The 20268-nt window shown below is 52.3% G+C and overlaps 1 protein-coding gene and 1 pseudogene across 4 annotated transcripts; both read right to left on the bottom strand.

Moving 5' to 3' along the window:
- Positions 1-4450: 4450 nt before the first annotated feature.
- On the bottom strand, positions 4451-6034 carry LOC116668829 (annotated as a pseudogene).
- A 7266-nt stretch (positions 6035-13300) lies between these two features.
- On the bottom strand, positions 13301-18885 carry LOC116669039 (dynactin subunit 1-like). Of its 4 annotated transcripts, none has more exons than XM_032497865.1 (12): positions 18738-18885; positions 18415-18576; positions 18192-18323; positions 17864-17989; positions 17513-17655; positions 17098-17264; positions 15706-15720; positions 15394-15527; positions 15081-15273; positions 14745-14824; positions 14172-14261; positions 13301-13758 (listed from the first exon to the last, which is right to left on the bottom strand). In XM_032497865.1, the coding sequence occupies exons 1-12, from the start codon at positions 18789-18791 to the stop codon at positions 13621-13623; spliced, it is 1434 nt and encodes a 477-aa protein (XP_032353756.1). In that variant the 5' UTR covers positions 18792-18885; the 3' UTR covers positions 13301-13620. The 4 variants fall into 4 exon arrangements, with proteins under 4 accessions (XP_032353756.1, XP_032353758.1, XP_032353757.1 ...); XM_032497867.1 differs by having other exon boundaries at positions 17131-17264; XM_032497866.1 differs by lacking the exon at positions 15706-15720.
- Between the last annotated feature and the right edge of the window lie 1383 nt (positions 18886-20268).

The raw sequence follows: 20268 nt of genomic DNA, 5'->3' as shown, positions 1-20268 counted from the left end.
AAACAGCTCATAGATATAGCAGTTCATTTTATGCTGATAGCGACTTACCTTTATTTGCCTAAAAAGTCTCCGCTCTTATACTCATCCCCTTTTATATTTTTGATGTCACAATTTACCTATTTTTGGTATAAATTTATTAAATAATATAGTAGCAATAGTTATTTTAATGGTCTTTCCCTTTAAACTTCATACTATAATTAAGTGGTTAACACATCATTCTAATGTAGTACAGTTGATCCTTGAACAACATGGGTTTGAACTCTGTGGGTCCACTTACAGATTTTTTTTGATAAATATCACAGTAAAATGTGATTCATAGTTGGTTAAATCCATGATGCAGAAATATGGGTACCAAGGGTGGACTATGAAACTTGAGCATCCATGGATTTTGATAACTGTGGTCTGGAACCAATCCCCTACAGGTTCTGGGGGACTACTGCACAGGTTTCTAATGCTGACTGTTTATTTTTCACATTTACCAGAGTGTTGTGTACTTTTGTAAGTTTTTATGTTACTGATTAGCACCTTCTTATTTTAGACTGGAGAACTCCTTTCATCATTTTTTTGCAAAGCAGATCTAGTGGTGGTGAACTCCCTCACCTTTTATTTCTGGGAAAGCCTTTATTTTTCCTTCATATCTTAAGGATAACTTTGCCAAATAAAGTATTCTTTGCTGCTATTTTTTTCTTTCAATATTTTGAATATATCATTTCTACTCTATCCTGGCCAATAAAGTCTCTGCTGGAAAATTCACTGATAGCTTAATGGGGGTTCCTTTGTAGGTTCCTTTTTTCCCCTGGCAGCCTTTAAGATTCTTTCTTTATCATTAATTTTTGACAATTTGATTATAATATGTCTTGGAGAAGGTCTATTTGCATTGAGATAATAGGATCCTTGATTAACTTCTTGGATTTGTACATCCAGTACCCTCTCTGGTTGGGAAATTCTCAGCTATTATTTTAAAAAATAATCTCTCTGCGCCCTTCCTGTGTCTTCTCCTTTTGGGACAACAATTATTCTTATATTTGCTGTTCTGATAGTTTCCTGTAGGTCTTGTAGGGTTTCGTCACATTTTAAGAATCTTAATTCTCTCTCCTAACTGGTGCATTTCTCATTTCTATCCTCCAAGTCACTTACTCTTTTTTTGATCTGATCTGCTTTGCTTCTGATGCTATTACATTCTTTATCTCATTAACTGAATTCTTCTGCTCTAAAATTTTTGCTTGGTACTCTTTTTATAATTTCAATATTTTTGGTAAAAAACTGCTTATGTTCATTAACTTTATTCTGAGTTTCCTTAATTGTCTTTTTGAGTTTTCTTGTAGCTTGTTGAATTTCCTCATAAACATCTAGTTTGAATGTTTTATCAGTTAGATCACATTATTTCATTCTTTTAAGTTCAGTTACTACAGAATTATCATTTTCTTTTTGTGAAACCATATTTTTTAAAAAGTTTTTCATGAAGTTCACTGATTTTGTCCTGTACTGTGTCCAGTCTACTAATGAGTTTGTTGAAGGAATTCTTCATTACTACTATGGAGTTTTTGATTTCTATTATTTCTTTTTTTATTCTTTCTTAGAATGTTCATCTCTCTGTTTACTCATTTGTTCTCGCATATTGTCTACTTTTAAAATTAGAGTTATTAACATATTAATCATATTTTTCAAAATTTCTGGTCTGATAATTTCAACATCTTAATGCTATATGGGTCCGGTTGTGACACTTGCTTTGTCTGTTCAAACTCTCCTGTTTTCCTCTCAATGTGCCTCATAATTTTTTTGTTGAAAACTAGACATCATTTTGTTGAACTCTAGTACATAGTGTTTTAGTGATGTGTTCCTAAGGTGTGTTGGGAGGGAAAGTGTTTTACAGTCCCATGATTAGGTTTCATTCTTTTGTGAGACTGTTCCCCTGGGCTGTGACCTTTATTAGTATATCTCAGAGACCCTCCCCTCTTTAGTGAAGGGGCCAAATAACTAGAGGGAACTAAAATTGAGTATTTCCCTTCCCCCCATGTGTAAGGCTAAAGAGGGCTGGAGCTGAATATTTTGTTCCCTCCAAGTCAGTTATGATCTGATTAACCTCAGTAGGTTAGTGTCTATGATTAAAAAAACTCTCAGCAAACTAAGAATAGAGGAAAGATTCCTCAATTTGATAAAGAACATCTTAAAAAAGACCTATAGCCAATAACATCCTTAATTGTTAGAAAGTAGATGCTTTTCCCCTAACATCAAGAACAATGCAAGGATGATCCAAGACAAGAAATAAACAAAGTATACAAATTAGGAAGAAAGAAATAATACTCTATTTGTTCAGAAAAGACATGATTGTTTACATAAGAAATCTTACAAAATTCGCAAAAAACAGTGCTGGAACTCATAAATGATTATAGAAAGGTCACTTGATAGAAAGTTATTATACAAAATTCCATTTTTTCTATATGTACCAGTAATGAACAATTCTAATTTGAAATTCAAAACATCATTATTTATAACTACCAAAATTTTTAATACTTTGGTATAATATTAACAAAATATGTACAGAATCTAGATATGGAAAGCTAAGAACTCGGGTGAAAGAAATCAAAAACAGTCTAAATACATGGAGAGGTAATTCATGTTTGTGAAAGACTCAATATTGTTAAGACATAAATTCTCCCCATCTTTACATATAGATTCAAGGCAATTCTAACCCAAACCCAGTAATTTGTGTTGGAGATATCAACAAATATTCTAAAATGTATGTGTATATTCTAAAGACCCAGAATATCCAATATGATACCAAAGAAGAACAAAGTTGGAGGACTGGCACGATCTGATTTGAATCCTTACTATAAAAGCTACAGCAATCCAGAGGGAGGATGTAGCTCAGTGGTAAAGTGCATGCCTAGCATGCAAAAGTCCTGAGTTCAATTCCCAGTACCTCCATTAAAATAAATAAATAAGTAAACCTAATTACTGCCCCCACCTGGAAAAATTAATAAATAAAAACTTAAACAAACAAACAAACAAACATAAAAAGCTACAGTAATCCAGAGACCATGGGACTAGTGAAAGAATAGACATATAGATCAATGGACTAGAATAGAGAGCCCAAAATAGGACACTGCAAGTACACTCATTAGTTCTTGATGGAGGAAAAAAAAAAAATCAGTGGAGGAAGGATAGTCTTTTCAACAAATGGTACAGGAATAATTGAACATCACTATGCAAAAAAAGTTAAACAGACACAGAATTTACCCATTTCACAATAATTAACTCAATAAAGATCAGAGGCATAAGTATAAAACACAATATGTAAACTTAGAGAAGAAAAAAAGGAAAAAAATCAATGTAACCTTGAGTGTGGCAATAAGGTTTTAAATACAATAGCAAAATCATGATTCATGAAAGTAAATTGGTAGATTGATAAATTAGACTTTATTAAACTAAAAATCTCCATGAAAGACATTGTTAAAAGAACAAATTGATAGTAATGGATTGGGAGAAAAAATATGCATAAAAGACATATGAAAAAGAATCTTTATCCAAAATATACAAGAAATAAATAAAAACACAACAGTAAGAAAGCAAATAACTCAAATAAAAATGGGCAAATTATTTGAGACACCTTCACCAATAAAGATATGTAGATGGAAAATAAGCATATAAAATTCATTTCATCATTTCTTTTCAGGGAATTTCAAATTAAAACAAGTACAAAATACTAATACAGACCTATTTAAAAGATTAAAATTCCAAAAACTTACAATGCCACATCCTGGCAAGGATGTAGAATAAGAACTCTTATTCATTGCTGGTGGGATTACAAAATGGTAGAACCATATTGGAAGACAGGTTGGCAGGCTCTTACAAAGTTAAACATAGTCTTGCCATATAATCCAGAAAATGCATTGTGTGATATTTTCTCAATTGCTTTGAAAAATTATGCTCACACAAAAACATGCATGCTAACGTTCATAGCAGTTTTATTCATAATCACCCAAAACGCGAAGCTACCAACATATGCTGTTCAAGAGCTGAATAGATAAACTGTAAATCCATGTAATGCAAGTTAGCAATTAAAGTAATTTAGTTATTAAAAAGCAGTAAGTTATCAAGCCATGAAAAGACATGAAGGAAACTTAAGTGTATACTGCTAAGTGAAAGAAGCCAGGAGAAAAAGGGTACAAATTCTGTAATTCCAATTATTTGACATTCTGGAAAAGACAAAGCTTTAAAGACACTGAAATGATTTGCAGTTTCCGGCTGTCTGGGGGTTTGAAGGAGAGATGAACTGGTGATGCATAGAGGACTTTTAAGGTAGTGAAAACATTCTGTATGTTACTGCAGCACTGGAAACAGGACTTGTGTTTCTCAAAACCCACAGAACTTAACAGAGTGAATCTTGATATGTGAAAATTTATATATATATATATATATATATATAAAGAGGTCAGGGGATCCCAGGAAAGAATGCAGACTGTGGCAAAAACAATCTAATTATATTACAAATGTACTAAACTATTGCACTGAAGTAAATGTGGGGGAAAATGCTGACCTATGTAACTTTGGAAACAAGTACAGTCTGTTAACAATAAAGGCAAAGAAACTGCACAGAAGGATGCCGCATAGTTCATGAGGTTGTTTCCCATGGAAGTAGGGTGAAAATCTGATACTGCTGAGCAAGTACAATGGGGTGGAACAAGTCTATAAATAGGTGACAAATAAAGGGAGCCAGGTTTTTCACTGCTGGAGTGGCCGTTTATAGCTAAGCAAAGGGAACAGATTAGATACAATGTACCCCTGTGGCTTATTTACGTTATTCATAGTAGCTTCTACCTCTTTTTTTTTTTTTTTTTTCTGTGAGGCTGAGTTGTTTATCCAGGGGATAGAGGGAGGGCAGGTAGGCATCCGGCCAGATGACGCTGGGGACAGCTGCACACCTCCGCCAGTCGGGGCCCTGACAGGTGGGGCCATGTGCGCCCGCCGCCCCAGGCCGGGGCGGGGCGCAGGCGCGCGCGGCGGGAGCCGGCGGAGGGCGGCGCGGGCGCGCGGGCGGCTCGGCCCGATCCCCGGGAGCCAGGCGCGCCGCGCCGACGGAGGAGGGAGGAAGCCGACGGAGGAGGGAGGAAGCCGACGAGCGGCGGGAGAGCTTTCCCGCGAGGCGGGCGCGAGCCGAGGGCCGCAGGCCGTAGTCGCGCTCGAGCTCCCGGCGCGAGATCGCGATGTTGCCCTGTACCAGAGGACCCAGCCCAGAGGCTCAGGAAGCCCGAGTAGACGAGCAGGTCGCCGAAGTCGCGGCCGCGCCCCTGCAGCTGCGCGAACACGCCGATCAGCAGCGCCGCGGCCAGAAGCAGCGCCATCGCGCAGCGGCCCAGGCCGGACGCCGGCACGGCCGCGCCCACCGCTGGGACGGTGCGCCGGGCGGGGGTCCCCTGCTCTTAATTCTCTATAAACATTGTCTATAAGTTAGCACTTGGGAAAGTTCTACTTTCTTAACTTGTTAATACCAGGAATAAAATATGAAAATTAAACAAAAAACAAATCACCCTGGCGGGGGGGCATCAATCTTTGAGACGTTGGAAACTCCCCAATACTGAAATGACTGGGCAGTCTTTGTCTCAGCTTCCCCACTGCATGTGAGCTGGTTTATGCCATTTCCCTTTGTTGTGCAGCCAAGGGAGGCTCTACCATGTCATTAGCAAGATGGGAACAGTGGGACGTACCATGCTTGTGGCTGACTGTGAAGGGCCAGCAAGCCAGGGAGCAAGGACCTGTGACGTCTGAAAAATTCTTCTCCACCTTTCAAATTCCTCAAAGTCTTTCAGTCATCTCATGACCCTCATATGTCTCTTTGTAAAGTCCTATTTAGCCATTTCAGGGGACAAAAAGCCACTTCTTTCTCCACTAAGCCACTCTCTGAAAACGGACAGGCTGGCCTCAGTGCTTACAAATCCAGGCTTCTGGCAGGGATGGGGAAGGAGAAAGCCGTCTTTCCTGGTCACTGTTCTGTGCCCTTCCTCACCGCACCCAGGCCTGACCGCAGCTCCATCGCCCTCCTGTGCGTTCGCATCTCTTCCTATGATAAAGGGCCGGTGTCGGTGGCACCTCCACTATTCTGTTTCTTGAAAAGTGCAGCCTCTTTGGCCAGTTCGGTGTGGCTTGAATGAAGGAAGTTCAAAGGGCTGCTCTAGGTTAGAGTCTAAGGAAGGGTTTATTTTCTTACAGCTCCATCCAGTTGCTGCATTTGAAGCAAAGCTTCGCTTGGTATTTGCCCCATATTTAATCTAAAGTAGAAACATTTTTAACCTGATCTGTGGAGCAGAGGCTGAAAGCACTTCACTCTTGTTCAATACCCAGTATCTTGTTCTTCCCTTACTGCCTGGGTGTCTCTCTGGCTCCTTTGCATAAATCCTTTTCCAATCCTTTCAAATCTTCAGTATAAATTTGTTCCATCACCATCACTTGTAAAGTTGGAGTCACCGCTTCAGCTATGTGACAGGCTTCCCAAAGGCGGCTTTGGCACCCACTGCCTCAGCGGGCCCGGGCCTCTGGGAGACGGTTCTGAGCAGGCCTGAGACTTGTCCCACTGAAGTGGGCGGAGCTGGGGTGCCGATACCCCGACTCCCTGTTGGTGCTGGCTGAGACCTGCGCCCAGAGGCAGCACCTCCCCGGGAGCAGGCCAGGGAAGACTTCGGGTGAGGGCAGGGGGGCACAGGACACCGTTGGCTTTTACGTGAAGAACGAATGATGAGGGGATATGGGCTGGGCCGTGTGCACAGACCCCCTTCCCTGTTCTCAGGCCTGGTTCTGTCGCCGAGGTCTCACTCCCCGTCAGTCCCTAGGGAGCCTTTCCTAACGGCCAGTTAGAAACAACACCGCCTCGTACTCTATGCCCCTCCCCTGCTGGTTTTGCTTTATAGCACTTACCACTCCCTCATGCATTATGTGTGTGGGTTTTTCTTGCCTGAATCATTTCAGTGCGGGAAGAGACAGCACACAAATGTTTAACGCATCAGGCAGTCGTGAGCGCAGGGGAGGAAGAGTTAGGAACGTCGTCCGGGGAGGGGCTGCTACTGTATGCGGCAGCTTGTGTGTGGCGGGGGGTCCTCTTCCACAAGATGTCACTGAGTGGACAGAAACCTTTAGGGAATGAGGGAGTGAGAAAGCTTCCCAGGCAAAGGAGACAGCAGGTACAAAGGTCCTGAGGTGGAAGCACGTTTGGCGTATCTGAGGCCAACGCTGCGGGAGCACAGGCTTGAAGGGGAGAGGAGGCAGGTGAGGTCAGGCAGGTGGCGGGGAATCTGACAGACGGTTTGGTCTCGGTAAGGACTTGGGATTTTACTCTGCGAATTAGTCAGGGTTAAAAAAACAAACAAACAAAAAACTAGCTGCCCTCCGGCCACGTGCCGCCTGTGCGGCCGGGCCCTCCCGCACACAAAGCCGGGGGAGCGCGCGCCTTCTCTGGTGACGGGCGCGCTCCGTCTGCTTCACTAACGGGTCATCTGAGGTAGAAAATGAGGACATCAGTTCTTCCCTCAGCACCTGTTGGGGTGTTGCATGGACTGAATGTTTGTGTCCCCCAGAACTCATCTGTTGAAATCTAATCCCCAGCGTGATGGTCTTTTTTTTTAACCAAGTGAAGTTTCGGGGCAGGGCGGGGGGCGGGCACTGAGGCCAGAAAGGCGGCGCCCTCGTGACGGGTGTCAGCGCCCCCGTAAGGGCCCAGAGGGCAGGCGGACGCTCTTTGGGCCCCGTGAGAATAGGAAGAAATCAGCCGTCTGCCACCGGACGCGCACTGTCTCCGGAAACGGGCCACGCCGGCACCCTGAGCTGCGAGAAGCCAGTTTCCGATGTTGGTAAGCGCCCCGGTCGGTGGCGTTTTGCTACAGCAGCCCAAGCTGGGGCAGGTGCTTACGCGCTGAGGAAGGAGATCCTTGTATTGAGTTTCAAGATACATTCTCTCTCCTTGACTTCCTTTTACCTCGTCCTGGCTTCGGGTCCACTTTTTGTGTCATTGCTCTTCCCCTCTGCAGCTCTCTTCTTGCAGGGTCACGGCAGGACATCTTCAAGGTAACGTTCTCCGTACAGACACTAAAAGGAGAGTCTCTACAATCGCTCGCAACGAAGTGCTGGGAAACCAGTGTTCTCAGCCCTCCTCTGCGCTGTGCTCTGTGTTCTCAGGATGATGACGTGATACACCTGAACTGCTGGCTCACTGAGAATGAAATGTAAGGTATATGCATGTAAAGCCTATATTGGTGCAGTGATTTAGAATATGGAAGCCAAGAGACAACTCTCTGTAGTACATTACCTTTTTCCTGAATCTTACCCAAGTACACATATTGTAAAACAAATCATTTATAAGACAGTCGGGGAAATTTGAACACTGGACATTCGATGCATTATTTTTTTAGGTGCAACAATGGTACTGTAGCTTTCTTAAGAGCGCTGCCTTTTAGGGATACTAAAATACTTTTGGATGAAATGACAAAACGATGCCTCGGATTTGTTTCAAAATAATCTAGGGGGAGAGGAGTGAAGAGACAAATAGATGAAACAAGATTGGTCACGAAACAATGAAAATGGGCACATGGAGATTCACTACTCTCTACGCCAAGATTTCCTACAATAAAAAGAAACAGAACACAGGGTGGGACACGTATCTACTCTGACACCGGTTACTCCAGCGAGATGAGTCCAGGTCTCACCCTCAAACTGCCCAGCCTTCTAGGGAGAAATGGAGGCCAGACACCGCAGGCCACCCTTCTGAGGACCTCGGCAATAGGGGCCCTGCCCCGGGGAGCAGCACTGTGCCGGCTGGCACGTGGCAGGGATGGAGGGAGGCTGGGCAAATAGATGCGCTTCTCAGTACACAGAGGAGGAGAGAGCTACACGGGGCATAGCGCCTGCAGGGAGGCAGGGGAGATCGCACACCCTCAGATCCCATGTTCTCCAGGTGTTCTGGGCCTACCTGGCAGGGCTCGAGGGGTTCAGTGCTATGAAGCTTGCCCAGGGGAGCACACGTGCTTCTGGCTCGCTGGCAGCCCCCAAGCTGAGCAGGGCGGAACTGGCTCTGGGGCCTTGCATGTTCCCTGGGATCAGCCAGCAAAGACTCGGGTCTCTGTATTGCCCCGACTCCTGCTTCCCACCGCGCGACAGCCCAGAAAACGGGAACCCAGCCGGTAAATTCAAACTGGGGTGAGGGGCCAGCGCCAGGAATGCGTGACTCCTCTCCAGCCTCGGCTGCTAAGAGTAGGAAGAAATAGCACCTGGCTGGAAGAAACCACCACGGCAGCCACCCACGGAAACAAGCCCAAACTGGGGTGCTGAGGGACGCCTGTCCTGGGAGACCCGAGTGATGATGATTTGTGTCCCAAGCGTTTGTCTTGGGAATGCGGCTGCTCGTATTTCATTTCCTTTTCGTTTGCTCAGTATCAGCCTCTCCCAAGCATCACTTTTTATTCAGTGCCTGAATCAAACATGCTGTCTCATTCCGTCTTTCTCTGAAGATGACCTGAGCGGAAAATACCGCCCGCAGAAGGTGCTGTTGGCCTCACGTCACAGACACAGAAGCTGAGGTTGATAAGTTAAACAGCCTCCCCAAGCTCACACAGCTTACCAGTGCAAGAGCTGAGATGTGAGCCTTATTCTTACTTCACAAAGCTGCCTCCACGTTGGGGAAGGTGATGTTGGCCCTGAGAATCTGCCCAAGAACCCCCAAGAGAGGGGAGGGGCTACCAGGAGACAGAACTGCCCTTGCAGCTGCCAGCCAGCTCTCATAGCACAACTGGCAGTGCTGGGTTTAGATGGACTGAGGAACCCATCCTTGATACAGAGTACCTCACGAGGCCTCTCTCCCCACCATCACATCCCATCTCAGCTTCCAGAAATCTCTTGGGCCCCATTAGCAGCTCCCATTATCATCTACAGGCCACGTCTGCTCCCCCTCCACCCCCCAGCACGGCCCGGCCAAGAAGCTCTCACCACTGAGCAGCGGGACCCAGTGGTACACGTGTGTTGCTCTCTCCATTCTCCACCATGACCCAGTCTCTGTTCCCTCTATTCCAACACAGGGAACTCTGGTCAGCTCACCAGGCATTTCAGAATCATGTCACTTTCTGAACTCAGCCCACTGGACCTCTGAGCTACACCAGGAGCTGCTGACCACCTCCCCCGAATCCCTCTTCCTTGGCCCTGTGACACCTCCTCAGGGGGCCTCTGCTCCAGTGGACGATCCCTGGGGCTCTGCTGCGGGTTCTTCAGCTCCGAGAACTGCCCAGAGCCCCGCCCTCCTCCTGCCCTGTGCTCTCTCCCCAGGGGACCTGCAGCCTCACCCGACCCCCTCGACCACGCCCTGCAGGCCAGTGCCCTTCTGTTCACCGCACCGCTTCAGGGCTTGGGTGACGTGCCACGCCGCAGGCCACGGGATCTGGCTTTTCTGGGGTGAAGCGATACAATCCGGGCAGGTGAAGGGAGCCAGAGCCCGACAGGGTGAACGCGCAGCAATGACGGACGGGGGCAGAACGGAGAGGAGGTGAACTCGCGCTCTGTCCCGCCAGCAACCCCAGTGTGGTGCTTCTGTGGCGTCCACCTGAGACACCACACGTGGGCAAGCGGCTAGCTGTGTGTGCACCACCTCCCTGAGACAAAGTTTGTGTTCTCCTCTCCCTCCCTGCTCTGGGGTTGTATCTACCAATAAAGCGCCAACACTTCAGCTGTGTTTTCTAAGAAACCTGAGTTAAGGCAGAACTAAACTACGCTTGCAACCACCACGGACACGCTCCCCGCTCACGCCCCAAACTTCATCTCCACCCCAGACTCTCCACCGAGCCCTCGCCCAGCGGGTCCACCTGCTGACGGACAGCTCTGCTCGGCCGTTCTCCCACGCGCCTCAGACTCATCTCTAAACTGAAGCTCGCAGGGCCCCTCCCTGAACATGGGGCCTTCTCCCAGGTTTGGGGGGACGCAGACATGAAAGACACCCTGAAGGCGCTGTCAGTCTGGCTGAAGTGGGAGACAGATGGGTTAACTAACAATTACAATGGAGCGGGACGCTTACTAGCGTAAAGCAACGCTGCAGGAGCGTGTGCTGAGGAGGAGAGCGCCTGCCGTGCACCAGGCTCGCGTGTGCGATCTCATTTAGCCTTTACAGCGGCCCTGTAAGGTACTGTTCCTCCCGTTTTGCAGCTGAGAAAGCAGACCGGAGATCAGAAACCTTCCCAAGGTCACAGTGCACCTAAATCTAAGCATACCAGAAAAAAAAAAAATAATAAAAAGGTTCATATTCTTTGCTGCCCCAGAACAGGAGCACCTAGTAGGTCACAGGGATTACAGATTTCCTAAGGCAGCAATGCCTGAGCTTAATAAATGAACACAATGTCAGCTAAGGTGGCGCGGGTGGGGTGGGGGCGGGGAGGTGGAGTGGAGGGAAGGAGGTAACTGGCATTCTGAGCAGTGGGAAGAGGCCTGAGCCATCACAGGGCGGCAGAGAAGCTGCAGGGGGCCACTGAGGCTGGACCGTGAGGCACGAGAGAGGCTGAGGGGTGGGCAGGACCCAGGGCACGGGTGGCCTCATGGGCAGTCCAGTGAGTCTGAATTTTAAATTCTAGGCACTTCAAGGAATCCTTTCAGGATTTTGTTTCATTTTAAATTCTAGTTGGAAGAACCACTTCAGGATTTAAAGCAGAGAATGACATGGCCCAGTCTGCATTCTGGAAAGGTCCCTTTGGCATCAATGAGCACTGGCTGAGAGAGGCAACGGAGGCAGGGGGACTAGTTTAAAAACTGCTGAAGTACCCAGAACAAGAAATTATACACAAAGTTAGCAGTGGAGGGAGTGGGAAAAAGTGAACGGGTATGAGAGACGGTAATGAAGGACAAACTGAGCAGGACTGGGTAATAAATTAGCTAAGGAGAGTGAAGAAGCCGTCAGATACTCCGGTTTGTGGCTTGTCGCACACGGGACGTAAGTGATGACTTCCCTTTTAGACCTGCTGACTTTGAGATAGATACCGACAGGCAACTGAATAAATGAGTCTTGCATTCAGGGAGTAAGTGGTGAGAAACTGCTCTCAAGGGACAGGAAAGCCCTGTCCTCTCCCCACGCCTCCGGGAGGTGCCCAGTCTCGGCCCTTGTTTTCTCACCCACCGAGGGGAAGGCAGGTCAGCAGCGTGGGCAGAAAGAACAGGGCCGCCACACACTCCCGGGAGAGAACAGCGTGCTGTGTGATCTCCTCAGTGCTAGCAGAGCCCGGTTTGGAGACAGACTCTCTGATACCAAGACACAGCCCCCCTTCCCAGCCAGTTCCGGGAGAATTAAGTCCTCACACCCCAAGATACCCCTCACATGTAATGAGTTACGTCCTGCGCGTCTAGGCTGGTAACAGCTACGTAAACCCCCCGACAGCATCGAGGAAGGTCACACAAATCATTTTCTCTTGGAAGCCTCCCTGAAGAAGGCCAAGGCACAGAGCAGGTATCAAGCACTGTAATTCACCGACCTTCCCAGAGCGGGCTCCGCCTGGGAACCGTGCCCAGCACTGCCTGTGCCCTGGGCCCCCAACCTGGAGCCTCCCTGTCCCATCTGCTCCTTCCCCTCCAGAGAGGAAGCTCCCCAGCTGGAGCTGCTCTGAAGCACGAAGGGTCTCTTCCTGCAACTGGATCAGAGACCGCCGGCGGCCTGGACAGGGTCTCCCCAAGAGAGGGATAAAACAGCGTATCAAGGAGCCAGCCCACTGCACTAACCGGCAGGGTCAGGGTGCTGCTCGCTGGCCTCAAATGTACAAGTGATTCCAGCAGATCTGGGCCAATGCCCAAAAAGCTGTAAGTTTTTTCAAAGGGGCTCCTCAGGTGACACTCATTTGTAGGGGGACTTGGGAGCAGCGTTTGTAACTTCTCTTTGCTCTTACTGATCTGTAATGTTCTCTCTGAGAGGTCCCGGGTCTTATGGGGAGACCGTGGACAGCACATCAGAAAGCTGGCTGGAGAGGTGATCGTACCATTAGCCCAGCTCCAAATGCTGGCTTGAAGGCCAGTGGAAGATCCAGGAAGCAGAGGCAGGCCTGGCGGAGGCTAAACACTCCTGACCCTCCTACCTCCGTAAATGAACTCAGGTGCCGAGCGCCCGGTCTAGCCCCTGCCCCCTTGCTCAGAGAAACTTACTGCATGTGAATTTGAGGGACACAGCATTCTACAGATCACTGCCTTCCCATCCGGCACAGCCAAGCCTCCTCGCATCCCCTGTCCTCCACTCCTGCTCCGAGTCGAATGGCCCACGTCCACTCCCAACACCACAAAGAAAGCACTGAAGCAGAGGTGGCCTTGATCAAGGCGTGAAGTCCTTCATTAGGGGGACCTCACTCAACCTTTGTGGTGGGGTCTCAGCCTGCCCCCCATGGCCCCTGAGGCTCCTCAGGAAGGAGGAAGCAGCTAAACAGCGGGTTTTGGCAGAGGCCGGGGAATGGAAATAGGGCAACCCACGTCAAGGGGCCGGGGCGGGACACTGACAGGTGGGGGTGAGGCTGACCGGGGCAGGAAGAGCTCTCCACACCCAGGGGCTGGCCGAGGTGGCTGTGTGGCAGGCAGAGCGGCCCCAGGAGGGCTGAGGGGAGAAGGGGACCGCGGGGGAAGGAGCACTTAGGAGATGAGGCGACCGTGAAGCTGGTGTAGCTGCTCCTGGGTGAGCACCAGCCGGTGCCGCTGCCCAAGGCCAGCCGCGCACGAGAAGGTCACTTTGCCCACGTACACAGTGTCGTCCTGCTGCTCCTCCTTGGCCTGGGGGTTGGGGGAGGAAGAGGCCCCAGGTCAGGGGCTCACTTCTGCCGTGTGCCCCTGACACGGTCCTGAGCGCTGAGACCGAGGCAGCCTCTCAGGACCTGAGGCTTTGAGGCTCCTCGGTTATGACGAGCACATTTTTTTCCAAATCAGAACTGGGGTACACAGCCTGACAAGGGAGTTTTCAGCCCATCCTGATATCGAAAGTCATAGAAGATGTTTGCGAAAATACTGGAATTTTTGGAAGCCTTGCCAGCACTCTTAAGTTGCTTCCAAGTAAGGCTGGGCGAGGTAACTCAGATGTGCAGTTGTTGGACCTGAGACCCCAGGGGCCTCTTCAAATTCTGGGGAGAGGGGAAGGGCCCACCTGAGCCCTCCATACTGCCCACCCTCCTCCCCGCACTCCCCCTTACCCTGAGGAAGGCTGATGAGGCGAAGGTGGCAAAGTCAGTGGGGACCGTGGCTCCGGGGCGCTGAGATACGGTCTCCTTAAGGACCTCATCCTGGTGGAGGAGGGGAAGAGGCTTCATTCAGGGGACCCCACCGGCTAGCCCAGTGTGGTTTCACAGGAACACTCAGACCAAGGAAGCAGGGACCCACTCCTCTTCATCACCCACTTTTGCTCTCAACTCCAACCCCACCGCTACCCAACATCCTTACTTTACAGATCCTTCAAGGCCCAACTCAGGCTCTGCAGCTTCTGGGAAGCCACCCCGACCATCCTACCCCGCAGTGACCTCAGCTCTGACAGAAGCAGCACCTGAACCACACGCTCAACCTGTTTTGCTGATGAGAATCTGTACCGAGTGAGCTCCCAAGGCAGGAACCCCGCCTTCCCTGCCACCCCGTCCCCAGCGGGCTGTCGAGCACAGGGCTGGGCTCCAGGAACCCCGGCACCTCCGGTGGAAGTGAGTGTGCTCAGGGCCCCCCAGCGAGCGCTCTGAAATGAGCACCGCAGGGTGAGAAAGGGCGGGGTCCAAACTGACCTTGAGCTTCTCGATGGTGTCACTTAGGGCCTTGAGCTGAGCCACCTGCTCCAGGAGCTGGGCCGAGGGGCTTTTGGCAGCTGTGGGGAGAGCAGGCCAGTGAGGCCACCAAGGCCCAGGCAGGCAGCCGAGCTGGGTTAAGGGTCAAGAGTGCAAATGCTGGACCCTCCAACGGGGCAGACACGGAAGAGAGCAGGCGAATCGAGCAAACTGAACACAGAGGCCACGGAGCAGTGCTGGTGGAGCCTCCCGGCGTGAGAACTGCCCGGGCAGGGACTGCATCTCTGGGGCAAGGCGGGGATCTGTGGTTCATCCCAGGAGCTGGCAGGTCCATACCTGGGCTGGCGCGGGTGATGTCCACCACGCGGGTGTGCGTGCTCAGCTGATTCAACGTCTCCAGCAGCTGGGCGGTCTTGCGGTACAGCGCTCCAGTGGCTAGCTCACTGCCAGGGCCCTCGTGGGGTGGGAGGGAGAGCTTCGCCACGTGCAGAGGGGGCAGGGCTGCTAAGGACGCCTTCATCTGGGCTCCCTGTGAAGGAGGGGACGAAGGAAGAGGGGTGGCAGTGAGAGGTGACAGCAGGCCCTGCTGCCTGTCATCAGTGAGGCAGCTACATGCCACCTCGACCCGTCCTCCCCGGGACCCCCTCACCTTGAGGACGCTGTTCTCGTGCTGCAGCTGGGAGATGTGCAGTCTCATGGCAGAGATCTGCTGAAGCAGCAGCGGCGAGTCCTTCACCAGCCCTGGGCCTGGCACAGACGCCGGAGCCTGTCCGGGGGCACTGCCTGTGGGGACCACAGCAAATGTCATCAGCTCAGGTGGAGAGGGCTGAAGACGGCCTCCACCCACAATCATCCCCTCCTACCTCTAGTCCTGATTGCTCCCCAGGGGCAAGTCTCACCCTGCGCCCCCAGCCCCGACTCCCACCAGCCCTGTTCACCCCCAGCCAGGATGGGTCTCTACCTCGCTGCTGCTCTTCTGTGCTCAGGACAGCCCACGGGGAGCAGGAAAAGAGGAGAGAGGAATTAGATGATCTGGGCGTGAGGGGGACACACCAGAGGAATCCCGGGTGTGCGGGAAAACCTTTCTCCTGATCACCACACCTTCTCTAGCAAGACCCTGCCTCTCTCAGGGGAAAGAGCGTGTGAAAGACAGAAAGGGAAGCGAGGCCACGAGACGGGGTGCGAGGAAGAGTGGCCGCGGGAGTGTGCGCTGGAGGAAGCACGCGGGGCATGAGGCCGTTCCTGCCTCATACTCCATCTCCAAGAAAGGCAGACGGAAGGCTCCCGAGACCCTCGGTGCTCCCTAGCGGCAAAACTTACGTTGAAGATGCAGACACACTCCCTGTCCCTCAGGTCCCCCACTGCTCTGAGGCAAAAGTCACCATTTTTTTTTTGGTGGGAAGTTTCATAGATTAAGAACCAATATTTGTTTAAAGAACTCATGCTAAAACAACACAATGTGGCAATTCTGGAGACTCCTCTCCCAAGGAACATGGACACATCTGCACCATGAAGACTGTACAGTCAAGAAGACACTTGGTGACCTCCGGTATCAAGCAGCACCAGTGATGGGGCCTCCGAATGAGGAGCAGACCCTAGGTGAGGCCAGCTGACAGGAGAGGCCCAGCAGGGGGATCTAGAGATCCTGAGGATTTAATTCCACTACAATGAGTTTGTCTGCTGGTGGTGAGGAGGGTAAGCAAGAAGCGGAAGAGAGAACAAAAGCAAACTATACAGTAGATGGGAACGACAATGGCAATGACCGTGACCTTGGTCAGGAACCTGGAGAGATGATGCCTGGAAGCCAGAAAAACTCCAAGTAAGGAGCCTTGGCCACACAAAGAGACCAGGCAAAGGTCAGAACACAAGCCCCAGGTGACACTGGGCGAATTCAGCAATGGAAGGGACAACCACACCACAGGGTGAAGCCACATGGACTCAGCGGGGAAAATGTAATGGCCACGCAGAGGAGGAACGAGGGGCGAGCACCGGGCCCTGCTGGGCGCCACGGCCGCGAGTCCCGCCTGCTGCAGGCCGGTGGCCCTCGTAAGTCACGGCTGGGACAGAAAGGCCAGACCGCAGAACCAGAAGGGACATCTACCAGCGTCTAACTGATGCTGTAACGCTGAGCTTCGCGGACAACTCGCTGATGCCTCACTGCCCCCACTTGGTCAGACAACGCCACACACCTCAGGAGAAGCAAGTGCTTGGTGAAAGCTGCCACGGAGTGACACCGGGCAAGCACGTTCCCAGCTGAACGTCCAGGCGGGTAAGAGGGGGCAGAAGTCAAACTGCGACCAAGGGCGGGAGGGAGGCCTTTCAGGTTCCTCTGGGCCGGCCCCACTGCACTCACCCCCAGCAATGTCAGAGACCAGGGTGGCAATACCCGAGGGAGGGGGCCCCCGGAGCCCCTCGATCGTGCGCTTGGACTGGCTGTTCAGCCGCTGCTTTAACTCTGCTTTCTCTGCCTCCAGCTGGTCGATGTCAGCCTGAAGGGCATCCATCGTCTCCTCAAACTCTCTGTGAAGGAGAAGCTGGGCTTGGGCAGAGCCCCTTCCCCAGGGCCCCATCCCCACTCCTCAGTCCCGGCGGGTCCCGGGAGCGGCCCTGCCGGCGGGGAGCCAGGGGCAGAAGAGGCTCAGACTGGGACCACACCATGGGGCTGTGCCCCCGGGGGAGTCTCACTACGGGGGGGCCTGGGTTGGGGGGCAGAGAGCTGCCGCAGGAGGGAGGGCTGGAGTGAGCAGGGCCCGGGGGAGGTGCCTGACTTCTCCTTCTTCCGCAGCAGCGCCTGGGTCTCCTCCAGCCGGGTCTGGACCTTCTCGATGCGCTCATCTGCATCCTTGGCCGCACTGTCCAGCTTCTTCTCCAGGAGGCTCAGCCGCACGTTGGCCTCACTGAGCTCCTCCCCCTGGACGAGGGCAGAGCGCGTCTAGTCCCCTTACACCCCCATGGCCCCCCAGGGACCCGGCTAGACCGTGAGACAGCAGGCTCCCTCAGGCCCCCCAAGAACTCCCACTGACCACAGGCACCACGCCCCCCCTCAGCCAACACCACGGCTGCCCTGTGCCCCACAGTACTTCCTGGCCCCCCAGGTCCTGAGCCTTCCCTGCCCTCACCTTAATCTTGAGTGACTTCTTCAACTCCTTAATAACTGTCTCTCGATCTTCAAGCTTCAAGCCCAGGCCTTCAGCGTCTGTGATCTCCGCACGAAGGGCTGCCGCCCGCAGCTCAACAGGGGGAGGCTAAGGGTCAGGGTCAGGGCAGAGGGTGGGGCGGGGAGAGAAGGTCACCAAGGTGCTCCTTTTAGAGATCCGGTCACAGGGAAAATCTCCTTGCTTTCTCCAAATCTCTTCCCTCGGCCTCCCAGCCCTCCTGTAACAGCAGTAGCTCTGGCAGTCCAGGTCCTCCAGGCCCCCGGAGGCCTCCAAGGGGCTCCCCACCCACCTTGCTAGGGGGCCGCTCTGCGTCGTACTCTCCCTCCTGCATGGCCGTGGCCACCTTGTTCATGGTACTGATGAGGATGCTGCATGACTGGCGCAGACACTCATGGGGGCTGCTGGAGGGGGCCCCGTAGATCTGTAGGAGCCCACGGCAACAGTGAGAACTCCACACAGGGGGCCCAGCTGGCTCCCCCAGCACCACCTTCAGCCCAGCCATCCCGGCCCACCTGCTCGTTTGCTTTGAAAGCCAGCTCCTCCAGGGTAGCCACAGGCAGTCCCTCATTCTCCGCCAGCGGGGCAACGAGCTGGGCGGCGGCAGCTGCCACCTCCTGCAGCACAGCCACCACCCACGTCAAGTGCTTCCTGCAGTCCAGGAGGGTGTCAGATACCTGTGCAACCGGTCAGAGTCAGGAGCCCACCCTGGGCCCAGCACCACAGCCCCCAGCTCTCTCAAAACCATCCTTGTCCCCCAACCAGAGCCCGATCTTGCCATGCCAGGCCCCTCCTGGTTCTACTCAGCTTCCTTCCCGTCCCCCCTCCCAGCCCTAACCTGTGGGCCGAAGGCTAGTGCAGCTGGGATCCCGGGAGCATCCGTCCCTGGCATTCGCCTTCGGATCTTCTTGCAGAACTGGCGGATGTCGCTGCACGATGTTTCCAGGTCCCGGAGCAGGAGGGCAATATCTGAAGCCCTCCTGCCCACCCTGCTCAGGGAGTAGGAAATGCATGGGGAACCCAGTCAGTACTGGGGCTGAGGGTGAGGAGGCGGGGACCAAGAAAGAAGAGGAGCCCACGCAGACCCAGCTGTGCTCTCACCTGCAAGAAGGCGCGCAGCCGGCCCGCCTCCACGCTCATGCAGTCCAGGGCGCTCTGCGTGAACTGTGAGGACGAGGCACGGCGCTCAGCTCTCAGCAGGGGGCCCTCTGCCCTGTCACCACCTCTAAGGAGTCTCCGCCCTCGGCTGACCCCCGTACATAGTGGGCCCTCTGGCTTCCCTGATCTGGCCTTAGTGACCCTGTCCCAGTCCTACGTGACACCCCTTAAGGGCCTGATCTGATATCTTCTGTTTCTGGTCTCTCTAAGGGGCTCAGCCGCCGGCCTGGACACCTCACCTTGATGTGGTCGGCCAGCTGCATGGTGCTATCCTCAGGCTGATCGGCGAGGTGGACGCTGTACAGATGCTGAAAACGGATGACAAAGAGGCAGACGGCCTTCAGGCCTTGGAAGAATGGAGAATTCTTCCCAAACTACAATTTGAGCCCCAGGTATCCTGGGACTCCAGGGGTACGAGAGAGCAAGGGCGCCCAGCAGAAGAAACCCTCCCTTCCTCCCGGGCCAAGCCGGGATTCTCGCCCCAGACCTGGTAGTACTTGATGGCCTTGGTGAGAGGCTCCACGTTGACAGTCTCATCCAGCTGATCCTTGTGCAGCAGCTCGATGAGGAAATCCAAGGAGCGCTCGTGGGCACTCATCTCGGGGTAGAGGCTGCCCACCTTCTTATACACGTCCACGTGGCACTGAGAGAGGGCACTGGAGACCAGCGGAGGGCCCTGTGAGGCCAGGGTCTCCCAGGCAATGTCAGTTCCAGCCAGTCCCGGGCCCGTGGCCCTGGCGTAGGGCTCGGGGGTCACTTACTGCTCGTAACGGTGCAGGGTGGCCTGCAGCAAACTCAGCGAGTACACCAGCCCAGCAGCAAAGCTGAGCTGCTCCCCGCAGCCCCTCGAAGCCCCGGCCGCTCTGAACAGTTCTCACTTAGTTCAAACTTCTCCTGGGCCTGCTTCCGGATCAGCTCTGCCTGTGGGAGGAAGCACCAGAGACCTGGGGCTCAGGGCAGAGAACGGAGAACGCAGACTTAGGAATACACGGAGCTGAGCAACTACGCGCGGGGCACGGAGACGTGAGGGGAAAGCAGAGACAGCTCTCAGACGGGCAAGGAGCCATACACGGGGAGAGGGCACTGACGCGGTCACCGGTGGTTCTGGGGATCTGGGATGTGGGGATGGACGGATAGCAGGACCAGTGGGATCAAGCTCCTTCCCAAGCCTTCAGGCCGCCGCTCCTGCTGCCCTTCTCCCTAGAATGCTC

The sequence above is a fragment of the Camelus ferus genome, chromosome 15 (genome assembly GCF_009834535.1).
Source record: "Camelus ferus isolate YT-003-E chromosome 15, BCGSAC_Cfer_1.0, whole genome shotgun sequence".
Classification (NCBI taxonomy): Eukaryota; Metazoa; Chordata; class Mammalia; order Artiodactyla; family Camelidae; genus Camelus; species Camelus ferus.
The sequence above is the reverse complement of the archived record's forward strand: the minus strand, read 5'-3'. Positions and strand labels throughout refer to the sequence as shown.

What these genes read in the sequence shown, in the direction of transcription:
- LOC116669039 (XM_032497865.1), bottom strand. Translation starts at nt 18,791, where the DNA reads ATGCCAGGGACGGATGCTCCCGGGATCCCAGCTGCACTAGCCTTCGGC. An exon ending in AGAAGTCACTCAAGATTAAG is followed by an intron (nt 17,656 to 17,863) that starts GTGAGGGCAGGG and finishes GCCCTCGTCCAG; the next exon opens with GGGGAGGAGCTCAGTGAGGC. An exon ending in CTGCTGCGGAAGAAGGAGAA is followed by an intron (nt 17,265 to 17,512) that starts GTCAGGCACCTC and finishes TCTCCTTCACAG; the next exon opens with AGAGTTTGAGGAGACGATGG.